The sequence below is a fragment of the Hypanus sabinus genome, chromosome 12 (genome assembly GCF_030144855.1).
Source record: "Hypanus sabinus isolate sHypSab1 chromosome 12, sHypSab1.hap1, whole genome shotgun sequence".
NCBI classification, from domain to species: domain Eukaryota; kingdom Metazoa; phylum Chordata; class Chondrichthyes; order Myliobatiformes; family Dasyatidae; genus Hypanus; species Hypanus sabinus.
The window spans coordinates 65,942,514-65,966,537 of record NC_082717.1 but is presented as its reverse complement, the minus strand read 5'-3'; the positions used below and the strand labels follow the sequence as shown (position 1 = coordinate 65,966,537).

General features: G+C 38.9%; 1 protein-coding gene across 2 annotated transcripts in view; it reads right to left on the bottom strand.

Moving 5' to 3' along the window:
* The window catches only part of ugp2b (UDP-glucose pyrophosphorylase 2b), an 87,284-nt gene that overhangs the window by 57,858 nt on the left and 5,402 nt on the right, over positions 1-24,024 (bottom strand). For both annotated transcript variants that reach the window (XM_059986137.1, XM_059986136.1), the window contains exons 2-3: positions 17,153-17,289; positions 3,128-3,235 (exon numbers count right to left, since the gene is read on the bottom strand). In XM_059986137.1, coding sequence (XP_059842120.1) covers positions 3,128-3,235; positions 17,153-17,257 — 213 coding nt within the window. In that variant the 5' untranslated portion in view covers positions 17,258-17,289. The remainder of the gene's footprint in view (positions 1-3,127; positions 3,236-17,152; positions 17,290-24,024) is intronic.

The following is a 24,024-nucleotide window of genomic DNA, read 5'->3' as shown; positions in this document are numbered from 1 at the left end:
AGTAGATGAACAGCACACAAGCCCAAGTGTTAATCGAGCTGTACTGACAGGCCTTTCCTTTCATATTTGAAAACAAGAACAAGCTGCTTTTCATGAAATATTTAAATCAGTCAGCACTTTTCTTTTACTTCCTGATCATCAATCAGAATTTGACTGGAGGACCCAAGTGCTTCACATAAACCATCTTCAGTTCACTGCTGTACTGGTAAAATAAGGTTCCTTGTTAATAAATTGTTGCTTTAAGTCACCATACAGAAAATTAGATCGTAGAAAATGTTAAACTTATTTGTTTCTGCAACTTTGTAAGAAATGAAGTAACCCAGATGAATAGACCAAAATAAAAAACACCTAGAAAGTGAAAGGTGATGGAAAAAAGGCCAAAGCTTCTCAGTAAACTACATACATTTGCTTGGTATTTTGAAGTGTGCAATTACATGAAAAACAGAATTATTCTTGCTCACATAACCTATTCATTTTCATAAAAACCATGCATCTGGTGATGAAGAGTCAATGTAACTAATTTTAACCAGTTATTATATGGGAATATTGATTAATATTTGGTAAAGCATTCATCACTGATAATTAAATATGTATGGTACCGATAATTTAGTAAATCTAGTTTAAAGGTAAAAAAATTCTGCCGACAAAACTTGAAAAAAAATCACATGGCCCTCCATTTTATTTGGCAAAGGAGAGTTAAATTCTCCCCCACAAAACTTGCAACCAAAGGGGCCTACCTGATGCCTCATACAACCCTATGGCGTACTTCAGTTAGTTGCTCCCCTCCTAGATACTGCTCTAAACGTTAGGAAACTAAACATTCTACTTTTTGGGGGAACAGAAGGCAATTATTACATCAGTAGAGTAGTGGTTAAATAACCAAACTAGAAGCCCAGAGGCCTGAAATAATAACCCAAAAGTTCAAATTTCAGCTATGGAATTTAAATTAAATTGCAAAGTAATTTGAAGTTTTAAAAACTAATTAGTCTTAGTAAAGGCAATGACAAAATACCAGATAGGCTTTTTTTATCAATCTGGTTCACAACTGTGTTCCAGAGATGAAATTGAGAGACTGTGCATCTGCCGTAAACATGGTGGACTCAGAGCTGATGGCTGAAAAGCTCCATAAGCTACTCCACTCTTTCTCAGTGCACTGCAAACATTTAAAGCAGTTCAGCATCACCTGTTAAATAACAATTAGGAATAGCTAATTAATGTTAGTCACACCAAAACCCACCCCACCAGAAAAAAAGCAATATTTTAAATTTTTTAAACTTAAAAGAATTGGCATTTTCCCCTAATGATCCACAATTTCTTCAATTTCAGTGCTACAATCAAATAGGCTCAATCTAATAGTTTTAAGATTTTCCCCAGTGACCAATATTTGTTGAGAAACAAGAATGGTCCAGTGAGGTAAAAGCAGTGTCACAATTTTGACATGATATTTACATTCCAAATACTGATCCCCAACTATTAGTCCACAAAAAAGATTCACATCCAAAAGGAAAACAGTCTTGACACAGATGACATTGCTATAATATGCAGATGTAGTCAAGGCCAAGAATCCCCAGAACAAGGGCAATTCCATAACAGGAGTAACCAGTTATATCATGACTTGAAGGAGAACTCTGAAGGCCGTACCTAAATGCACATGATTACAATTCAGCTAAAAACCAGCATTCAGCCGAGTACACTCCTTAAAGAACATTTTTTAAGAGATAACAGCATACTGGTCTGATCTAGATCCTGCTTGCTAAAGGAAAGCGAGAAATACTTGCCTATGCTGAAACAGATAGCTTAAAAATAAATTCTGGGCGTTTTTTTTAATCCTTAAAAACATTTTGCTTGTGTCTAGTCAGGTGTGAGGAATTGGTCAGGGCGAATTCTGTCTTACACTTTCTTTGCCATCTTTCATTTATTAACATAACATTCCCGATTACAGGAAATTTTGACCACTGAGCCTGTCGTTTCCCAAGTCCTTCCGTTACGAAGGGGAGGGAGTTGCCCCACTGCCACTAGAGCCTTATTGTTGGAAGACAATGATAGCACACTTTTTTTCTAAAACTGTCCATAAATTTGTTATGTTAGAATTGGATACAGCCATGGGATTGCAGCAGAAAGCAAGAGCTAGCATACTATTCATCTGTTATGAGTATCTAAGTCGGTGACTAAATTTTAAAAAATAGAAATTTTGCAACAGAAGTCTGAAGAAATCTTAATAGTTATAGGTGTAATATTTCTATCCTGTTCACTCACTTTTTTTAAAAAAGTGAATTAAAAAAGTGAAAAAATGAAGATTGGAGGAGTTTAGGAGGGGACAATGGCGCCTAATGGCAACTCCTTTGCTTGCATCTTCAGAAATAGCTCTATTTCAATCTTTAATATCTCTATTTTTCCTTTTCAGGGTTCTTTTGAAGATCCTGACCCAGAGTTACAAGCTTACTTTGGTTCTTTGCAAAAAAGGGACCCCACTCTCAGGGTTTCATGACTGGCCGTTATTCGATATGTCAAGGACGTGTCCTAAGAGATTAACTCACCTTTGGAGTTCTGGGATCTCGTGGCTCTGGAGACAGGCGAACTGAGGGTTGGTGTCTCTGCAGGAATCCAGTGCATCGAGGGAGATAGAAGATCGAAAGCAGCGAGCTGGCTGTGTGCCAGAGACCCGAGTTCTTTGAGCACAGAGCTCGGAGAAAGCAATGCAACCGAACTTTAACATCATATATCAGCAAATTGTCAGTTATGTCTCCCCTCTCGCTGTGAAACAGAGACATCTCTTTCTCCCTTATTAGGTAGGGAGAGATCATGTGATATGTTGAATACCAGGTCAATGAGTAGTCTTTGGGTTACTGCAAGTCTGTGTCTTTGCTGCATGCTTGAGTGATCGGCGGTGGGTGCCGATGCTTTTTTTTTGCTGGTGGGGAGGGGGGAATTGTTGCTTTGCTGCCACTTACTCGTGGGAGGGGGGCTTTGGAGTTCTAACGTTTAACTGTCATTCATTCTTTGGGGCATTCCTCTGTTTTCTTGGATGGTTACAAAGAAAAAGTATTTCAGAATATATATTCTACACATTTCTCTGACATTGAATGTACCTTTGAAACCTTTGAATTACTGAATGCACAGGACTTACAGAATCTTCAGGAGCCCTCTGAATCTTCTCCCATTCTACTGAAGGACCTTTTCGCTGTAGTAAACTGTGAAACAATTTCTGGAATCCCTCAAAGTCTTTCTTCACTTGCTACAAAACAAATAATAACACTTTACAGGCATACAGTATTCACTCATACAGATATCTGAAAGGACAAGTTTTACTACAAAGTATCTCGATAACATTTACATATTTAGTTTAATGGCAGTTTCAAATTTCAAGTCAGTCAATTAAACTCAAAACTGAATTCAGAATGAAAGATCAAAATTACACACAGCAATTTGCCCTGAAACAAAAGGCACTTTTTGATTACTACTTATTGCCCCAGAGAGAAAAAAAACATTACCGTGCATTTTTACGCTTTTGGCTTATTATATTAGCTTTCAATCCAGGAAGGAGAAAAAACAATCACACCAAGCATTTCTTTAAATCAAAAACAAGAGAAAATCTGCAAGTGCTGGAAATCCAAACAACAGACACAAAATGCTGGAGGAACTCAGCAGGCGGGGCAGCATCCGTGGAAAAGAGTATAGTTGACATTTCGGGCCGAGATCCTTCACCAGGAAAGGGAAGGAAAAGATGAGACAGGAAGAAAATGGAGTGGGGGGGGGGGGGAAGAACTACAAGGTGATAGGTGGAAGAGATACAGCACTAGCCAAGGGGGAATCTGACAGGGCTGGACAGACGGCCATGGAAGAAAGAAAAGGGGGAGGAGTACCAGAGAGAGGGAGGTGAGGAGATAAGGTGAGAGAGAAATGATAAAGCAGAATGGCAAAGGAAAGGGTGATTTACTTGAATTCAAAATTGAAAGAATGAGTGTAAAAATTAGAGGAATGAGTATTATTACTACAAATTTAATTACAAACAATTCTTCACAAAAACTATGATAGCCCCACTTTTGCCACGAGGGGTAAAAGTATACACTGCTGGTCCCTACACTGAAAAGTGCCCCAAATCCTATGCATCACTTTCTCCAAACATGACACGAGAGCCCATGCCTTGTTTAAATATACTAAATTACAGTAAGATGGATTTTGTGCTTTCCTGGCAAATATGATACAGTACAATGTTTCAATCAACGGGATTTGACCAGATATCACCAACTAAATTTGAAAGTTAAATGAGATGAGGGGAATTCTGAAGGTATAACACACATCTGAAAAATTGAATTTAAGGTGTTTATTGGCAATCACTTCAATATTCAATTATACCTGCAAAGGTCAGCTGGAGACGCTCATGGAGTGAGTACCGTTTTGGATTCGCTCCATAACCTTTACTTTTTTTAACCTTTGATCACCCTTATTCAGCTTATTTTTACCTATACCGAAAGTTTCTTTATTCTTTTTTTTTGGATTTACTGCCAAGAGTTTGTTGTGAACTTCTGAAGATATGCAAACAGAAATGTCTCTCAGGTCTAAGGGACGGGATCCCGGACGTAATCCGAATGGTAACGGAAAAAAGCAGGCTCCGACACAACAAACAGAATTAACTTTTGAATTGTTTATGGAGGTTTTGGATAAAAAATTTGCTGAACTACAATAATGTTTTAAAGAAGATATAAAGGCTTTTCAAGAGTACATGGTTAAGACGGATTTAGTAATTAAACAGCAACAAGCTCTTATTGCGTCTCTGCAAGAAGAAGCTCGGAAGCAAGATTTGACTATTGGAAAACTGCAACAGGATTTAATTTCGACCATTAAGCTGATGGAAGCCCTTAAAGCCAAGACTGACGATTTTGAGAATCGGTCCAGAAGACAGAACTTACGTATACTTGGTCTTCCAGACGGCATAGAAAAAGATGACTCTTCGAAATATTTTGCTCAACTTTTAAAAGAAGCGTTTCCGACGATTTTCCCGAATAACCCCCCTTTATTGGATCGGGCACATAGAATTCGGCGTCAATCACCGAGTGTTACAGACAAACCTTCGGTGGTAATTGTCCGGTTCCTTTATGTACATGACAAAGAACAAGTTATAAGAGCAGCTCGTCGGGTAGGAATGATTAAAATCAAAGATTTTTGCTTCCGCCTGATCGAAGATTTTAGTCCAGATCTTTTAAAAAGAAGGCTTCTTTTTAAACCGTTGATGGCTGAATGTTATGAGAAAAATCTGAAATCTGCGCTTCTATATCCTGCGAAGCTTCGAATTTCTCCGTCGAATGCTCCACGACAGGTTTTCATTTCAACTTCAGAAGCGAGAAAATATCTGGAGGAGAACTTCCCTACTGCTATAGACACCAGTCTTTAATAAATGAATGATTCTGATCATGTAAGATGGTTCTCGATCTCTTAAACCAGAATTAAAATTTGGTTATTGGTGTAGGTTCATCCTACACTTTATACCTAAGTTAAAGTGTGTTTGCGTCATGTTAATTGTTTTGCCTTATACACTTTAATCATTTAACTACATACTTGTCTATTAACTTTGTTCCTTCGAAGGTATATTTTTAATTCTTTGAAGGTAAATTTTTCCTTGATTAAGATGGTGGTTTTTTTGGAAAAGATTTTTGGTTTTGCTTAAGATGGCATTATGTTTATATTTTTCGTGTTTCTTCCGTACAATGCATCGCTTATCTTAGCTTAAATATTTTTTGTTTTGTCTGGGCCAGAGCCCGAGTTATAATTGTTTTTTAGTGATTATATTTTTATTCTTTTTACAACTAACTATACTTAGAAATATGGTTTTTATTATAGCGATTTTATTTTTAAAGTTGGGGTGATTCTTTTATATATATCCTTTTTTTATGGAGTGTTCCAGCTGACATGGGGGTAGGATTAGTCTTACTTTTTCTCTTTTTAAGTCATATTTTGGCTTTTTCTCTTTTTCTCGGGGGGTGGGGGGATGGTCTGTTTTCTAATTCTATTTTTTTTGTACCAGTTTGTGTTAGTTTTTTTATTCGGGCCGTTTTTGAACTTCAAATATGTCTGTGTTGTCGTCACTTCCGGGTCTTCTCACTACTTTTGTTCCTCTTCCGGGAGCATGAGTTTATAAGTTGGTTAACCCTTTCTATACCAAAGGGTTGATTATAGAATTATGGCTCAGACCATTAATTTTGTGTCTTGGAATACTAATGGTTTAAATCATCCAATTAAACGAAAGAAGATTTTCAAAGTATTCCAAAGACTTAATGCTCATATCATTTTTGTACAAGAAACTCATGTGAGGAGGGAGGACAAATTTCGTTTTTTTAGATTTTGGCGGGGTCAACAGTATCACGCAAATTCGAATGCTAAAGTAAAAGGAGTTTCAATTTTTATTGACTCCTCTATTTCATTTGTTCAACATGATATTTTTTCAGATCCGAATGGCAGATTTTTGTTAATTACGGGTTTACTTTGTAATAAAAAGGTTGCTTTGGTTAATGTTTATGCTCCAAATGTGGATTGTCCTGACTTTTTTAAGTCTTTATTTACTTCTTTACCCAATCTAAACGAATATAAGTTAATAATGGGTGGTGACTTTAATTGTTGTTTAAATCCTCTGATGGATAAATCTTTATCTATTCAGACTTTACCTAATAAGTCAGTCACTTGTATTAACTCATTTTTGACTGACAATGGAGTTTTTGATATTTGGAGATTCCAGTATCCTAATGACAAAGAGTTTTCTTTTTTCTCACATGTTTATCACTCTTATTCAAGAATTGATTATTTTTTTGTAGACTCTTGTTTTATTCCATTGGCAATCGGTTGTAACTATGATATTATAGCTATCTCTGATCATGCTCCGTTATTACTTTCTATGAAATTTACGGATACAGCTTCTAATGCTAGACAATGGCGATTTGACTCTACCTTGTTGCAAGACTCTGAGTTTATAAAATTTATGGAGGAGCAGATCGACTTCTTCTTCTCAACTAATTCTACAGATGATATTTCCTGTGGAACACTTTGGGACACTTTTAAAGCTTATATACGTGGACAGATTATTTCTTATTCTGTTGGTTTAAGGAAACGTATTAAGATGGAAACTCTTTTATTGGTTGATAAAATTAAAGAGATTGCTAAGAAATATTCGATTGCTCCTAGTAAGGAGCTTTACAAACAAAGGGTTGAACTTCAAATGGAACATAGTTTATTACTTACATCCTTGATTGAAAATCAATTAATGAAAACTAAATCTGATTTTTATATACATAGTGATAAATCTGGTAAACTGTTAGCTAGTCAATTGAAGAATGCTCTGGTTAAATGACAAATCACTAAGATTGGTCAGCAGAATGGGAATCTGACAGTTAATCATGATGAGATAAATAAGGCATTTCAAGATTTCTATACCTCCCTGTATCAATCTGAATTTCCTCAAGATTATAATACCATGTCTGATTTTCTTGGAAAATTAAATTTTCCAAGGTTATCATCTGATGATCTTTTGATATTGGATACTCCTATTACGGATGTAAAAATTAAGGGGGCTATTTCCTCAATGAATTCTGGGAAAGCACTGGGTCCAGATGGTTATACAGTTGAATTTTTTAAATTTTTTTCCGCTACTCTTTCCCCTCGGTTAGGTGAGGTTTTTGAGGAAGCCATTAGATTAGGGAATTTGCCACAATCTTTTTATAGAGCTTCCATTTCTCTAATATTGAAGAAAGATAAAGACCCTACTAATTGTGCTTCTTATAGACCTATATCTTTATTGAATGTAGACTCCAAGATTTTTTCCAAGTTACTGGCATCTAGATTGGAGAAGGTATTACCCAAAATTATTTCAGATGATCAAACTGGCTTTATTAAAAATCGTTATTATTTTTTTAACATTAGGAGATTGTTGAATATTGTTTATACTCCCTCACATGATACTTCAGAATGCGTGATTTCATTAGATGCGGAGAAAGCATTTGACAGAGTTGAATGGCCTTACTTATTTAATGTGTTGGAGAAGTTTAATTTTAGTCCGATATTTATATCATGGATTAAATTGATTTATCATACTCCAGTAGCCTCAGTGTTTACCAATAATCAAAGATCTCCCTTTTTTCGCCTATTTCGGGGCACTAGGCAGGGATGTCCTCTTAGTCCATTACTATTTAACATTGCCTTAGAACCTTTGGCAATTGCCATCAGACAATCACAGGATATTTTGGGTATTAATCGTGGGACAGATATTCATAAGTTATCTTTGTATGCAGATGATTTATTACTATTCATTTCTAATCCGGAGAAATCCATTCCAGCAGTTTTATCATTATTGGTTCAATTTAGTGAGTTTTCTGGGTATGTTAAATCTTAATAAAAGTGAATTGTTTCCATTGAATAAACGGGTCCCAATTTATGGAAATTTACCCTTTAAATTAGTTAATGACTTTTTTACTTATTTAGGGATCAAAATCACAAAAAACCATAAAGATTTAATTTTTTACCCTTAATTGATCAGATTAAAGGTTTGTTTACTAAGTGGTCACCTTTGTCTTTATCCCTAATAGGTAGGATTAATGCTATTAAGATGGTTATTTTACCTAAGTTTTTATATATTTTTCAAGCGATACCAATTTTTATCCCGAAATCTTTTTTTACTAATGTTGACTCTAAAATTTCTTCATATATATGGCAGAATAAAAATCCCAGGTTAGGTAAAACATATTTACAGAAAACAAAAAAGGAAGGCGGGTTAGCATTACCTAATTTCAGATTTTACTATTGGGCAGTTAATATTAGATATTTGTTATGTTGGTTGAAAGATGGGGGTGGATCTTTTGGCCCTTGTTGGGCGAGTTTAGAAACTAAATCAGTATCAGCTTATGCTTTGGGTTCTATTTTAGGGACTTCTCTCCCTTTTGCTCTTTCTAAATTGCCGAAACGAATTGACAACCCAATAGTTAAACATACATTGCGTATATGGTTTCAATTTCGGAGATTTTTTGGGTTGACTCAATTCGTTTTAAATAGTCCTATTGTATCTAATTGTTTTTTTCACCCTTCCATTATAGATCAAGCTTATTCGGCTTGGAAAACTAAGGGATTACTAAGATTTTCTGATTTATTTTTAGATAATTGCTTCATGTCTTTTGAACAATTATCCAACGAATATAACTTGCCGAGATTTCATTTTTTTAGTTATTTACAGATTAGACATTTTTTAAGTTCTGTACTCTCTACGTTTCCAAATTTTGTGCCTTCAGATACTTTGGAGAGTTTATTTGAATTAGACCCTTTTCAAAAAGGGCTTATTTCAAAACTTTATAATATAATTATGAAGATACGTTTAGAGCCTCTTTATAAGACTAAACAGGATTGGGAAAGAGAGCTTAGTTTTAGTATTTCTAGTGAGAATTGGGATAGAATTCTTCAATTAGTTAATACATCATCGTTATGTGCCAAACATTCACTAATACAATTTAAGGTTGTACATAGGGCCCATATGTCCAAGGATAAATTAGCTCATTTTTACTCTCATATAAGCCGTATTTGTGAGAGATGTCATTCTGAAATTGCGTCTTTAACTCACATGTTTTGGTCGTGTTCATTTTTGGAGAAATATTGGAAAGTATTTTTGATATTATTTCTGCGGTTTTGAATATCGATTTACAACCTCATCCTATTACCGCAATTTTTGGTTTACCAATGTTAGACTCACTGCATTTATCTTCTTCAGCCCGTCGAATGATTGCATTTCTAACTCTGATGGCTAGAAGATCTATATTGTTGAATTGGAAAGAAATTGATCCTCCCACTGTATTTAATTGGTTCTCTCAAACTATGTTATGTTTAAATTTAGAAAAAATTAGAAGTGGTACTTTTGAGACTTCTATTAAATTTGAAAAGTTATGGAGACCATTTATTCAACATTTTCATATGATGTAATATGACCCTGTGCCAAGTTCATTTGATTTCCCAGCTTTTAGCTTATGTATTTTGAGAGGACCGGAAGTGACGGCATTGATGAATACTTATTTTTGTGAGATATTATAAACAGCCCGCTTTTTTTTTCCTTCTCTTTTTTTTGTTTTTTTTCTTTTATATTACTTATTAGTTATAGTTATTAGATTAGATTAGCTAGTTCTGCATTATATAATTTTTTTTTTGTTTTTTTTCTTTCTTTTTTCTGTTTTTTTTATATTATACATTATGAAATATTTAGATTTACTATGTCCATACATATATCTTATGGTCTATGTCTTGGTAAATTCATTTATATTGTAACTATTATGTATGGTTTTTTTTCATATGTAATGGAATGTGTATGTTGGTAATTTCTTTATCAATATATCATCTGTATTCTGTTTATATTATTAATATTAATAAAAAGATTTAGAAAGAAAGAAATTATACCTAAAAATATCAGCTATTGCATACTCTAATGTGGCTCATGGGTAATAATTGGACGGCAATTCATCTCAATTCCTCCAGAGGATTTCCATACCAAAAGTCTATCAGAGATAGAATAACTGGATTCCTATGCTCAATATTCTACCAGTAGGAATCTTCCCCCACTCCACCACACCCCAACATTACTCTATAAAACATTGAACTTCGTTATCCTCAGTTATTCTAACCAAAACTCAAAGCCCATTTTTGTATTTATACTAAATACAAATAATTTTTATTCAGTCATTGATTATACACTTCAATGAGAATGTAAGAAATTAAAGCCCATCTCTAACTACTCTTGTAAATCCATTTTGATTCACAATAACATCCTCAAAATGACAAAGGAATATTGATAATTTTGACGTCTTTCCACAGTAATAATGTTTACTGTGATGTAAACAGCAATAAGGGTAGCACAGCGGTCAGCGCAATGCTACCTTAACTCAGCATTCCAGAGTTCAGAGTTCAATTCCAGTGCTGTTCTGCAGTGTCGCTGTACATCCTGCCCATGAAATGCATGGATTTTCTCTGGGTCCTCTGGTTTCCTCCCGAAGTCCAAAGACATACTGAGTATGTCCTGAGATAAGTTTAAAGTTAAATCAGGTTTGTCGGGGAACATTGGGGTGGTGTGGCTCAAGTGGCCGGAAGGACCCGTCTCCACACTGTACCACTAAATAAATAAATGACAATGAAATCACAATGACAGTGAAGTCCCCCCTTCTACTTACTAAGGGAGTTTACTGCATTCTGATTATTGCTATTTACATTCCCCATTCTAATGCTGAGGAGGCAGGAGTTCTACGGCATAACCTGCAACTTTAAAAGCCACTCACCACCGTGGCATCTTCATTGTTGCTGGTGGCTTCGATCATGCAAACTTAAAGCCAAAGTTCTACCAGCATATCAACCTCACAACCAGAGGAGAGCATATTTGACCTGGTTTATTTCAAACTTTGTGATGCCTACAAGGCCGCCCGCCGCACCCCATCCTCAACTCCAATACTCAGACCACATATCCATTCTGCTAATCCCTGCATACAGACCACTGATTAAATGAGTCAAACCAGTTCAAGGGAGATCAGGACCGGGCCCGAAGGTGCCATCTCAGTGCTGCAGTTTTGAAATCATGGACTGGAACATATTAAGGGAGGCAGCTGCCTCTGATCATCATGTCAACACTGATGAATACACAGGATCAGTGACTGGCTACATAGGAAATGCATTAAGGACTTCACCATGATTAAACACTACACTGCCAGGGCTGATTGTGGAGGTTCATTCACTGATTAGGGATCATGACACTGTTTTCAGATCGGGGGACAGGACAACTCTACGCTAAACAAGAGCCACACTCACCCATGCCATCAGGAAGCCAAAACGTTGAGTATGCACAGAAAACCCACAGACATCCTTGTGATGCCAGGGACACAAGGCACAAGGCATGGTATACAAATCAGAACCGATTACAAGACCATGCTGTGCATCAATGACAGTGACACCTCCCTCCCTGAAAGGCCAAGTGCTCTCTATGCACAATTTGACCAACTGAATGCGTGACAACAAGGAAAGCCTCCTCTCTTCCTGAGGAAGTATCATACTGTCTAGCCAATCAAGGTAAGGAGTACCCTATCCAGGGTAAACCCATGCAAAGCATACCTGGTCAGATGTTGAGGGACTCAGCGGCCCAGCTACAAGAGGTCTTAACGGTCAACTTTAATATCTCTCTGAAACTGTCTCGACAGGCTTCAAGGCAGCCACCATCATTCCAGTACTCAAGAAAGCAACAGCAATTGGCCTAAATGATTACTGCCCAGTGATGCTGACTTCAACAATCATGAAGTGCTTTGAGTGGCCAGTAATAGATCATGCAAAATTCCACCTTCCAGCTACATTGGACTCTTTGCAATTCACCTACCACTCAACATCACTCCACTGATGATGCTGCAGTCCTCCTTGACTTCAGCTCAGCGTTTAACATGATTATCCCTCAGAGGTTGGTGGGTAAACTGTCCTCAATGTTACTCAATGCTCTTCTCTGTAACTGGATTGTGGATCTCAACACAAAGACCTCAGTCAGTCTGAGTTGGCAGCAACATTTCAAGCTGTATCACACTGAGCACTGTTGCTCCACCAGGGTTGTATGCTCAGTCAACTACTGTTCAAGCTGCTGACTCATAGCCACACTGCCAGATTCAACTCAAACCGCATCAAGTTCACTGATGATATGACAGTGGATTTGTCTCACCAGCAACAATGAAGAGTAGGTAGAGAGGTTTGTCAAATGATGCAAGAACAACCACCTAAGTCTCAATGTTGACAAGTCAAAAGAGATGATTGTGGATTTCAGGAAGGCTCAGGTCAACCACTCTGCCATGGAGAGAGTGAAGAGCACAAAGTTCCTTGGTGTACACATAATGGGCCATCAAACCTAGACCCACAACACCCTGACTAGTCAAGGCGGCACAGCAGTTTCGAAACTTTCTGAGGAGAATGAGGTGTGCAAGGCTCTCTGCCCCTATTTTAACAACTTTCTACAAGAGCAACATCGAGAGCGCCCTGTCTGGCTGCATCATTGTGTGGTAAAGAAGCGGCAAGGCATCAGATCGCAAGACCCTACAGAGAACAGTTAAAAAAAACACCCAGGGGATCATCAGGGTCTCCCTACTCCCTTCTTATGACATTTACTGGGAACATTACAGACAAAGGGCTCAAAGCATTGTTGAGGATCTCCAACACCCATCCCACAATCTCTGTGACTCACAACCATTGGGATGGAGATACAGGAGCATCAGGACTAGTACTACCAGATAGGAAACAGCTTCTTCCCTCAGGCTGTGAGATTAATGAATACCCTGCCACTACAGAGGTCTCGCCACTAGGACAGTGAGCTGTTTATTGTACTGTTTACCTGTGCTGCAAACGACATACACTTTGAAGTACATATTAAACTTATTTACAGCATCACATTTTGGTTTATGTGTTGTGTGAGATATATCTGTGTGGGAATAAAGGGGGCCTTTTCTGGCTGGCTACCAGTGACTAGTGGTGTTCCTCAGGGGTTAGTATTAGGACCACTACTTTTCACATTGTCTATCAATGACTTAGGTAATGGAATTGATTGCTTTGTGGCAAAGTTTGCAGATTATACAAAGATAGGTGGAGGGGGTAGGTATGCTGAGGAAGCAATGCAATTGCTATAGGACAAGACAAACTGGAACAATGAGCAAAATAAGTGGCCGGCAGAATACAATGCTGGGAAATGGATGGTAATGCATTTTGGTAAAAGAAACAATAGTGTGGATTATCTAAATGGGGAGAAGGTTCAAACATCAGAGGTGCAGAGGGACTTGGGAGTCCTCATGCAAGACTCCCAGAAGGTTAATTTACAGGTTGAGTCTCTGGTAAAGAAGGCAAATGCAATGTTGACATGTATTTCAAGGGGAATACAATATAAAAGCAAGGAGATAATGCTGAGGCTTTTTAAGACACTGGTTATGCCACACTTTGGGCGTTTGGCAGCTTTGGGCCTGTACTCACTGGAATTTAGAAGAAATAGGGAGGGGGGTGGAAAGAGGCCTGTTGAAAGGACTAAATAGGGTGGATGTGGAGAGGATGTTTCCTAAGGTGGGGTTATCCAGAACAAGAGAACACAGCCTCAAAATTGAACTGCAACATTTTAGAACAGAAGGAAGGAGGAATTTTTTTAGCCAGAGAGCAGTGAACTTGTGGAATGCTCTGACCAAGTCCGTGCGTATATTTAAAGCATAAGTTGACAGTTTCCTTGTTGGTCAGGGCATCAAAGGACATGGCGAAAAGGCAGGTGTATGGAGTTGAATATGATCCGAGATCAGCCCTGATGGTACAGCGGAACAGATTCAATGGGCTGAATAGCCTAATTCTGCTCCTATGTCTCATGGTCTCCTGGTGCACCCTGGTCCAATGGAATGTTATTTAACTTGTTCATTTAAATGTATAGTCAAATGAAAATAAACTTGAACTTGCAAACTAAATGCATTTCTGGAAACTTGATTAAACATTGCTTTAAAATTTAATATTATATAGATAATAATATTATACAATGGCATGCAAAAGTTTGGGCACCCCTGGTCAGAATTTCTGTTACTATGAATGGCTGAGTAAAAGATGACCAGATTTCCAAAAGGCATAAAGTTAAAGATGACACATTTCTTTAATATTTTAAGATTACTTTTTTACTTTCATCTTCTACAGTTTCAAAATAATGAAAAAGGAAAATGGCCCGAAGCAAAGGTTTGGGCACCCTGCATGGTCAGTTCTTAGTAACACCCCCTTTGGCAAGTATCATAGCTTGTAAACGCTTTCTGTAGCCTAAGAGCCTTTCAATTCTTGTTTGAGGGATTTTTGCCCATTCTTCCTTGCAAAAGGCTTCTAGTTCTGTGAGATTCTTGGGCCATCTTGCATGCACTGCTCTTTTGAGGTCTATCCACAGATTTTTGACGATGTTTAGGTCAGGAGACTGTGAGGGCCATGGCAAAACCTTCAGATTGCGTCTCTTGAGGTAGTCCATTGTGGATTTTGAGGTGTGTTTAGGATCATTATCCTGTTGTAGAAGCCATCCTCTTTTCATCTTCAGCTTTTTTACAGATGGTGTGATGTTTGCTTCCAGAATTTGCTGGTATTTAATTGAATTCATTCTTCCCTCTACCAGTGAAATGTTCCCCGTGCCACTGGCTGCAACACAGGCCCAAAGCATGATCGATGCACTCCAGTGCTTAACAGATGGAGAGGTGTTCTTTTCATGAAATTCTGTACCCTTTTTCCTCCAAACAAACCTTTGCTCACTGCGGCCAAGAAGTTCTATTTTAACATCATCAGTCCACAGGACTTGCTTCCAAAATGCAAATGGCTTGTTGAGATGTTTCTTTGCACACATGTGACGCTGAATTTTGTGGTGAGGATGCAGGTAAGGTTTTCTTCTGATGACTCTTCCACGAAGGTCATATTTGTGCAGGTGTTGCTGCACAGTAGAACAGTGCACCACCACTCCACAGAGTCTGCTAAATCTTCCTGAAGGTCTTTTGCAGTCAAACAGGGGTTTTGATTTGCTTTTCTAGCAATCCTACGAGCAGTTCTCTCGGACAGTTTTCTTGGTCTTCCAGACCTCAACTTGACCTCCACCATTCCTGTTAACTGCCATTTCTTAATTAAGTCAAGTCACTTTTTATTGTCATTTCGACCATAAACTGCTGATACAGTACACAATAAAAATAAAACAACATTCCTCCAGGACCATGGTGCTACATGAAACAACACAAAAGACTATGACTATGTGAGACAACTCAAGGCTACACTAGACTACATAAAACACAAAAACTACACTAGATTACAGACTAGATTAGGTCTATATAAAGTGCACAAAACAGTGCAAGGCAACACAATAATTAATAATCAAAACAATAGGCACAGTAGAGGACAAATTTCAATATAATAATAAATGATGTAGATGTCAGTCCAGACTCTTGAGTATTGAGGAGTCTGATGGCTTGGGGAAAGAAACTGTTGCACAGTCTGGTCCTGAGTGCCTGAATGCTTCAGTACCTTTTGCTCGATGGCAGGAGGGAGAACAGTTTGTATAAGGAGTGTGTGGGGTCCTTCACAATGCTTTTAGCTTTGCGGGTGCAGCATGTGGTGTAGATATCTATAATGGCGGGAACAGAGCCCCCGATGATCTTCTCAGCTGACCTCACTATCCGCTGCAGAGTCCTGCAATCCGAGACGGTGCAATTCCCAAACCAGGCAGTGATGCAGCTGCTCAGGATGCTCTCGATACATCCTCTGTAGAATGTGGTGAGGATGGGGCAGTGGTGGGAGATGGACTTACATTACAAAGTGAGGAAACGGCGACCTGAAAACACTTTGCTATCTTCTTATAGCCTTCTCCTGCTTTGTGGGCATTGTTTATTTTAATTTTCAGAGTGCTAGGTAGCTGCTTAGAGGAGCCCATGGCTGCTGAGTGTTGGGACAAGGATTGAGGAGTCAGGTTATTTATAAAGCTTTGACATTTGCATCACCTGGCCTTTCCTAATGATGACTGTGAACAAGACAGAGCCCTAAAAAGCTAATTAAGGTCTGAGACCTTGGTAACAGTTATCTGAGAGCTCAAATCTCTTGGGGTGCCCAAACTTTTGCATGGCGCTCCTTTCCTTTTTGTTTCCTACTCTAAAATTGTACAAAATAAAAATAATACACTAATCTTGCGTAAAATGTTGAAAAGAATGTTTCATCTTTAACTTTATAACTTTTGGAGATCAGTTCATCTTCTACTCAGTTCACTATTCACAGTAACAAAAATTCTGACCGGGGTGCCCAAATTTTTGCATGCCACTTTATCATTTAATACTTCCTGTAACAAGGCAACATCTTCCTTTATAAATTCTTCAACAAGCCTAACCCAAAGATATTCATCACCGCCAATTTACAGCTCTAACTTTACATGTAATCTCCCTCATCACCACCCCCACCCCCGGGATTTCCCTTTCTAAACATTTCCATGTCATCTCTTCCCCGTCCCATTGTTAAATAATTCAATGAAACCACTTTTTCCAAATCTAAAATCATTTTGACATCCACTTCCAACTCGCTTGCAAAAGGTACAAAGTTTTCTATCTGAATACTCTAAACACAGTGTAGCAGCCGAAAAGAAAAACTATATACATACATCATACTCAGTCTTTGAAGCAGTTGCCAATAATTGAGCAAGCTCTTTTTCCATAGCACTTTCTAGTTGCTGGCACTCAAACTTGGCTATCCCACCTTTCGACATGGCTGCAGTGAGGTTTAACGGTACAGGAACACCTAACAAATGACAAGAAATTTACAGGATTTTAGTGAATTGAACTATGTACACAAAGTTACAATTTGTGAAGGTGTATTTAAATCAAATCATTTAGAGGATTTAATCAGTGCTAAAGATTCATCCCAATAACCAAATCTCATAATATTTAATTACATTAGTTACTCAATGGATCAGTCATTAACAACACAAAAACATGCCTTTCAGCCCATCAATATGGACCACTAATCACCCATTTCCACTAAGTCTCTTCCCATCAAAACCTCCCTCCGCTCAGATTCTACTACTAACAAGAGGCCAGTGCAAACTATTTAAAGTTTTAAATACAAAGCAACAATGTCTTGTGAATATATTTTGAGTTGTTAGTCATCTGTACTGCAAGTACAGGCAATCCATATTACAGCCATATAGGTAACCAAAATTGGACTTTACAATATTAACAAATTGCTATTCAAAACTTTTACATACAGAGTTTGATGTCTTAGAATTTGTGAGAAAGCTAAATGAAGTTTTCCTTTTACCTCATATTTCCAAACATATGCAGATGATGCATCTTCATTTTATGGAAAATCGTGATACGGATTTTCATGGCAAGGCTATTGGGAAGAGTTTAAACTAGAATTGCGGGGGGGTGGGAACCAAAATGAAAAGACAGAAGAGGGGGCAATTGGCTCACACATAGAAAGCTGGGTGACAGTGCAAGAGGGAGGATAGGTAAGTGATAGGGTTTGACTGATGGTTTGAGATGTGTCTATTTTAATGCAAGAAGCATCATGCACAAAGCGGATGAGCTTAGAGCCGAAATCAGTACTTGAAGCTATGATGTGGTGGTCATTACAGACACATGAATGGCTCAGGGGCAGGAATGGTTACTTCAAGTGCCAGGCTTTAGATGTTTCAGAAAGGATGGGAGGGAGGCAAAAGAGGTGGGGGCATGGCACTATTGATCAGAGATAATGTCATAGCTACAGAAAAGAAGGAAGTCATGGAGAGATTGTCTACGGAGTCTCTGTGGGTAGAGGTTAGGAACAGGAAGGGGTCAATAACTCTACTGGGTGTTTTTTTTAAATATATATATACCACCCAATAGTAACAGGGACATCAAGGAGCAGATACAGAGACAGATTCTGGAAAGGTGTAATAATAACAAGGTTGTCGTGGTGGGATATTTTAATTTCCCAAATATTGATTGGCATGCCCCTAGAGCGAGGGGTTTAGATGGGGTGGAGTTTGTTAGGTGTGTTCAATAAGGTTTCTTGACACAATATGTAGATAAGCCTACAAGAGGAGAGTTGATCTGGTATTGGGAAATGAACCTGGTCAGGTGTTGGATCTCTCAGTGGGAGAACATTTTGGAGATGGTGATCACAGCTCTATCTCCTTTTCTATTCCTCCTGGAGAAGAATAGGAACAGACAAGTTTGGAAAGCGTTTAGTTGGAGTAAGGAGAAATATGAGGCTATCAGGCAGGAACTTTGAAGCCTAAATTGGAAACACAAGGAAATTTGCAGATGCTGAAAATTCGAGCAACACACACACAAAATGCTGGTAGAACGCAGCATGCCAGGGAGCATCTATAGGAAGAAGCACTGTCGATGTTTCAGGCCGAGACCCTTCGTCAGGACTAACTGAAAGAAAGATTTGAAAGGAGGAGGGGCAGGGGGAAATCCAAAATGATCGAAGACAGGAGGGGGTGGGGTGAAGCTAAGAGCTGGAAAGGTGATTGGCGAAAGGGATACAGAGCTGGAGAAGGGAAAGGATCATGGGATGGGAGGCCTAGAGAGAAAGAAAGGGGGAGGGAAGCACCAGAGGGAGGTAGAGAACAGGCAAGAGTGATGGGCAGAGAGAGAAAAGGGGGGGGATAAATAAATCAGGGATGGGGTAAGAAGGGGAAGAGGGGCATTAATGGAAGCCATGAACCAATGTTCATGCCATTAGGTTGGAGGCTACCCAGATGGAATACAAGGTGCTGTTCCTCCAACCAAGTGTGGTTTCATCTCAGGTCGAAACGTCAACAGTGCTTCTTCCTATAGATGCTGTCTGGCCTGCTGCATAAATTGGAAACATTTGTTCTCAGGGAAATGTACAGAAGAAATGTGGCAAATGTTCAGGGGATATTTGTATGGAGTTCTGCATAGGCACAGGGAAATGATGGTAGGGTACAGGAACCATGGTGTACAAAAGCTGTTGTAAATCTAGTCAAGAAGAAAGGATTACAAAAGGTTCAAAAAGCTAGGGAATTATCGAGAGCTAAAAGATTATAAGGCTAGAAGGAAGGAGCTTAAGGAGGAAATTAGGAGAGCCAGAAGGGGCCATGAGAAGGCCTTAGTGGACAGAATTAAGGAAAACCCATGGCATTCTACAAGTATGTTAAGAGCAAGAGGATAAGATGTGAGAGAATAGAACCAATCAAGTGTGACAGAGGAAAAGTGTGTATGGAACCGGAGGAGATAGCAGAGGTATTTGCTTCAGTATTCACTACGGAAAAGGATCTTGGTGATTGTAGGGATGACTTACAGCGGATTGAAAAGCTTCAGCATATAGAAATTAAGAAAGGAAGAGGATGTGCTGGAGCTTTTGGAAAGCATCAAGTTGGGTAAGTCTCCGGGACCAGACAAGATGTACCCCAGGCTACTGTGGGAGACGAGGGAGGAGATAACTGAGCTTCTGGCAATGATCTTTGCATCATCAATGGGGACAGGGGAGGTTCCAGAGGATTAGAGGGTTGCGGATGTTGTTCCCTTATTCAAGAAAGGGAGTAGAGATAGTCGAGGAAATTATAGACCACTGAATCTTACTTCAGTGGTTGGTAAGTTGATGGAAAAGATCCTGAGAGGCAGGATTTATGAACATTTGGAGAGGCATAATGATTAGGAACAGTCAGCATGGCTTTGTCAAAGACAGGTTGTGCCTTATGGGCCTGACTGAATTTTTTGAGGATATGACTAAACACATTGATGAAGGTAGATCAGTAGACGTAGTGCATATGGATTTCAGCAAGATATTTGATAAGGTACTCCATGGAAGGCTTATTGTAAAGTGGCATGAGATCCAGAGGGACCTTGCTTTGTGGATCAGAATTGGCTTGCCCACAGAAGGCAAAGAGTAGTTGTAGATGGGTAATATTTTGCATGGAGGTCAGTGACCAGTGGTGTGCCTCAGGGATCTGTTCTGGGACCCCTTCTCGTTGTGTTTTTTATAAATGACCTGGATGAAGAAGTGGAGGGATGGGTTCCTAAATTTCCTGGTAACACCAAGGTTGGTGGTGTTGTGGATAGTGTGGAGGGTGTCAGAAGTTACAGCGGGACATCAATAGGATTCAAAACTGGACTGAGAAGTGGCAGATGGAGTTCAACCCAGCTAAGTGTGAGGTGGTTCATTTTGGTAGGCCAAATATGAAGGCAGAATATTGTATTAAACTAAGACTCTTGGCAGTGTGGAGGATCAGAGGGATCTTGGGGTCCAAGTCCATAGGACACTCAAACTTGCGCAGCAGGTTACTTTACTTTATTGTCACCAAACAATTGATACTAGAGCGTACAATCATCACAGCGATTCTGCGCTTCACGCTGCCTGGAATACAAATCGAAGCAAATATAATAACAATTTAAATTTTAAATCATAATTAGAAAATAGAAAAGGGAAAGTAAGGTAGTACAAGTCAGGTCCAGATATTTGGAACGTACGGCCCTGATCTGGGTCAGGATCCGTTCAGCAGTCTTATCACAGTTGGAAAGAAGCTGTTCCCAAATCTGGCCGTACGAATCTTCAAGCTTCTGAGCCTTCTCCCAGAGGGAAGAGGGACTAAGAGGGAAGTTGGCTGGGTGGGTCGTGTCCTTGATTATCCTGGCAGCACTGCTCCGACAGCGTGCGGTGTAAAGCGAGTCCAAGGATGGAAGATTGGTTTGTGTGATATGCTGGGCTATGTTCATGATCTTCTGCAGCTTCTTCCGGTCTTGGACAGGACAACTTCCATACCAGGTTGTAATGCACCCTGGAAGAATGCTTTCTACAATGCATCTATAAAAATTAGTGAGGGTTTTAGGGCACAGGCCTAATTTCTTCAACTTTCTCAGGAAGCAAAGGCGCTGGTGGGCCTTCTTGGCAGTGAACTCTGCTTGGTTAGACCAAGTCAGGTCATTTGTGATATTCACCCTGAGGAATTTAAAGCTTTTGACCTGTTCCAGCTGCGCACCACTGATGTAGATGTGCGGTCTGCTACTCCTTCTGAAGTCAACAACCAATTCCTTTGTCTTGCTGACATTGAGGGATAGGTTATTGTCTTTGCATCATGCCACTAGGTTCTTAATTTCCTCTCTGTACTCAGACTCATAATTACCCAAGATACAATTGTGGTGTCATCAGCAAACTTATATAGAGTTCAATGGAAACTTGGCTACACAATCATGGGTGTACAGTGAGTACAGCAAGAGGCTGAGTACACAGCCTTATGGGGCACCGGTGCTCAGTGATTGTAGAGGAAAGCTTGTCCCCTATTTTTACAGCCTGGGTCCTGTCTGTGAGGAAGTTGAAAATCCAGCTGCAGATCTGAGTGCTAAGACCCAGGTTCCAGAGCTTAGGAATCAGTTTATTTGGAGTGATGGTATTAAAGGCAGAGCTGTAGTCAATGAAAACGAGCCTTACATATGCGTCTTTATTCTGCAGGTGTTCTAAGGAGGTTGACTCTGTGGTTAAGAAGGCAGATGGTGCATTGGCCTTTATCAACTGTGGAATTGAGTTTAAGAGCTGAGAGGTATTGTTACAGCTTTATAGACCCCACTTGGGAGTACAGTGCTCAGTTCTGGTCACCTCACTGCAGGAAGGATGTGGAAACTATAGAAAGGGTGCAGAGGAAATTTACAAGGATGTTGCCTGGATTGTGGATCTTGCCTTATGAGAATAGGTTGACTGAACTCAGCCTTTTTTCCTTGGAGAGTCGTAGGATAAGAGGTGACCTGATAGAGGTGTATAAGACGATGAGAGGCATCGATCATGTGGATAGTCAGAGGCTTTTCCCCAGGGTTGAAGTGGCTAGCACGAGAGGGCACAATTTTAAGGTGCTTGGAAGTAGGTACAGAGGAGATGTCAGGGTCAAGTTGTTGTTTTTATACAGAGAGTAGTGAGTGCATGGAATGGCAATGCTGTTGGAGGCAGATGTGATAGGGTCTTTTAAGAGACTCCCGGATAGGTACATAGAGCTTAGAAAAACAGAGGGCTATGGGTAACCCTAAGTAATTTCTAAAATAAGAACATGTTCGGCACAGAATTGTGGGCCAAAGGGCCTGTTTTGTGCTGTGGTTTTTCTGTGTTTCTGGATCGTTTTTAGGAACGCAACCATGTCTCCTCAACACCCTCCCCTTCACCTCTAATACTGGCGAAGTGCCTAGCAAGAAGATAGAATTGATGCTTTTAGACCTCAAAGGCCATAATATCTGTGGATGAGGTAATAGAGATTGTCCTCAATTCTTGTAAGCATGTGATTAAAACACAAGTGACACATCTGAAGGAAATGAAAGTGCCTTATTGCAAATTCATGAACAGTAGAGAAACCAGGAAAATGGAGAATATGAAGAACTTAAGGCATGTTAGAATATAATTAGGAAGCAAAATAAATACAAAATTGTGAAAGAAGATAGTAAAATACTACAGGTTGAAATAAAAATGTCAGGTTGGGAATAGATAACAATATTGAAGCCATAGCACCAATTTAAAAAAAGTAAAGATTCTTAAAATAACTTGCTTTGTACTTACTGAGGAAAAAGATCAAGTAGCATTATAAAAAAAAACAGTATTCTGCGATCTGAGGGCTCTGGAGACCGATGTTCAATCTTGTCCGCCAGTGCTGTCAGCAAGGAATCTGTACTTTCTCCATGTGACTGCATGTGTTTTCTCCAGGTCTCAGTTACCTCCTAGGCCCAAACTCTTGCCAGTTGGTAGGTAAATTTGCCAATGCAAATTGCCCCCATACTATGTTGATTGGTGGACTCTGGAGAAATTGACAGGAATGTCATGTAGATGACTGACAGAAGTTAGTGGAAACAAGTGTTTGATGGTCAGCGTGGACTTTGTAAGCAGAAGGGCCATATCTGTGTTGTATGATTCAATTAATTCTTATTAGAAATGATATGACCACCTCTCAAGTGAAATCATAACATTAAATTTATTCCTTGATCCAAGTGGATAACATTCACACATTTTAAAAGGATCTAGGAACCAGATAGCAAAGGCACCATTTGACATATTTAATAATTCATTGCAAAAAGATACGGTGCCAGAGAACTAGCTAAGAGTAATGAAATACCTTTATTTAACGATGAAGCTAGAACACATCCAGTGACATAGGGACTTAGCAGCAGCAGGAAAATTAATGAAAACATTATTAAAAGGAGAAAAAAAATCCAGAAGCAAGACTACATCAAAATAGAGGTCAAAATCTTGATCAACCTTGTCAAATTCTCTTACGTGGTAATAAGTGTAGGAGTAAATTAGTTAATTCTTTTTTATTAGTTTTTTTATACATTTTCTACATAACTGCAGATAAAAAAACCCAGATCAAAATGAAGATCGCTGATACAGTGCAAAAATAAGCATACAATAACAATATGGCACAAAGAAAGATAATTGAAAAAGCACCCAAATTGAAGACAAGTAAAATTAGTATCCTCCCCAAGCCCCACAGCGCAAAAAAAAACTCCAGACTAACCACAACGCAATATAGAAAATAGAAATCAGGACAAT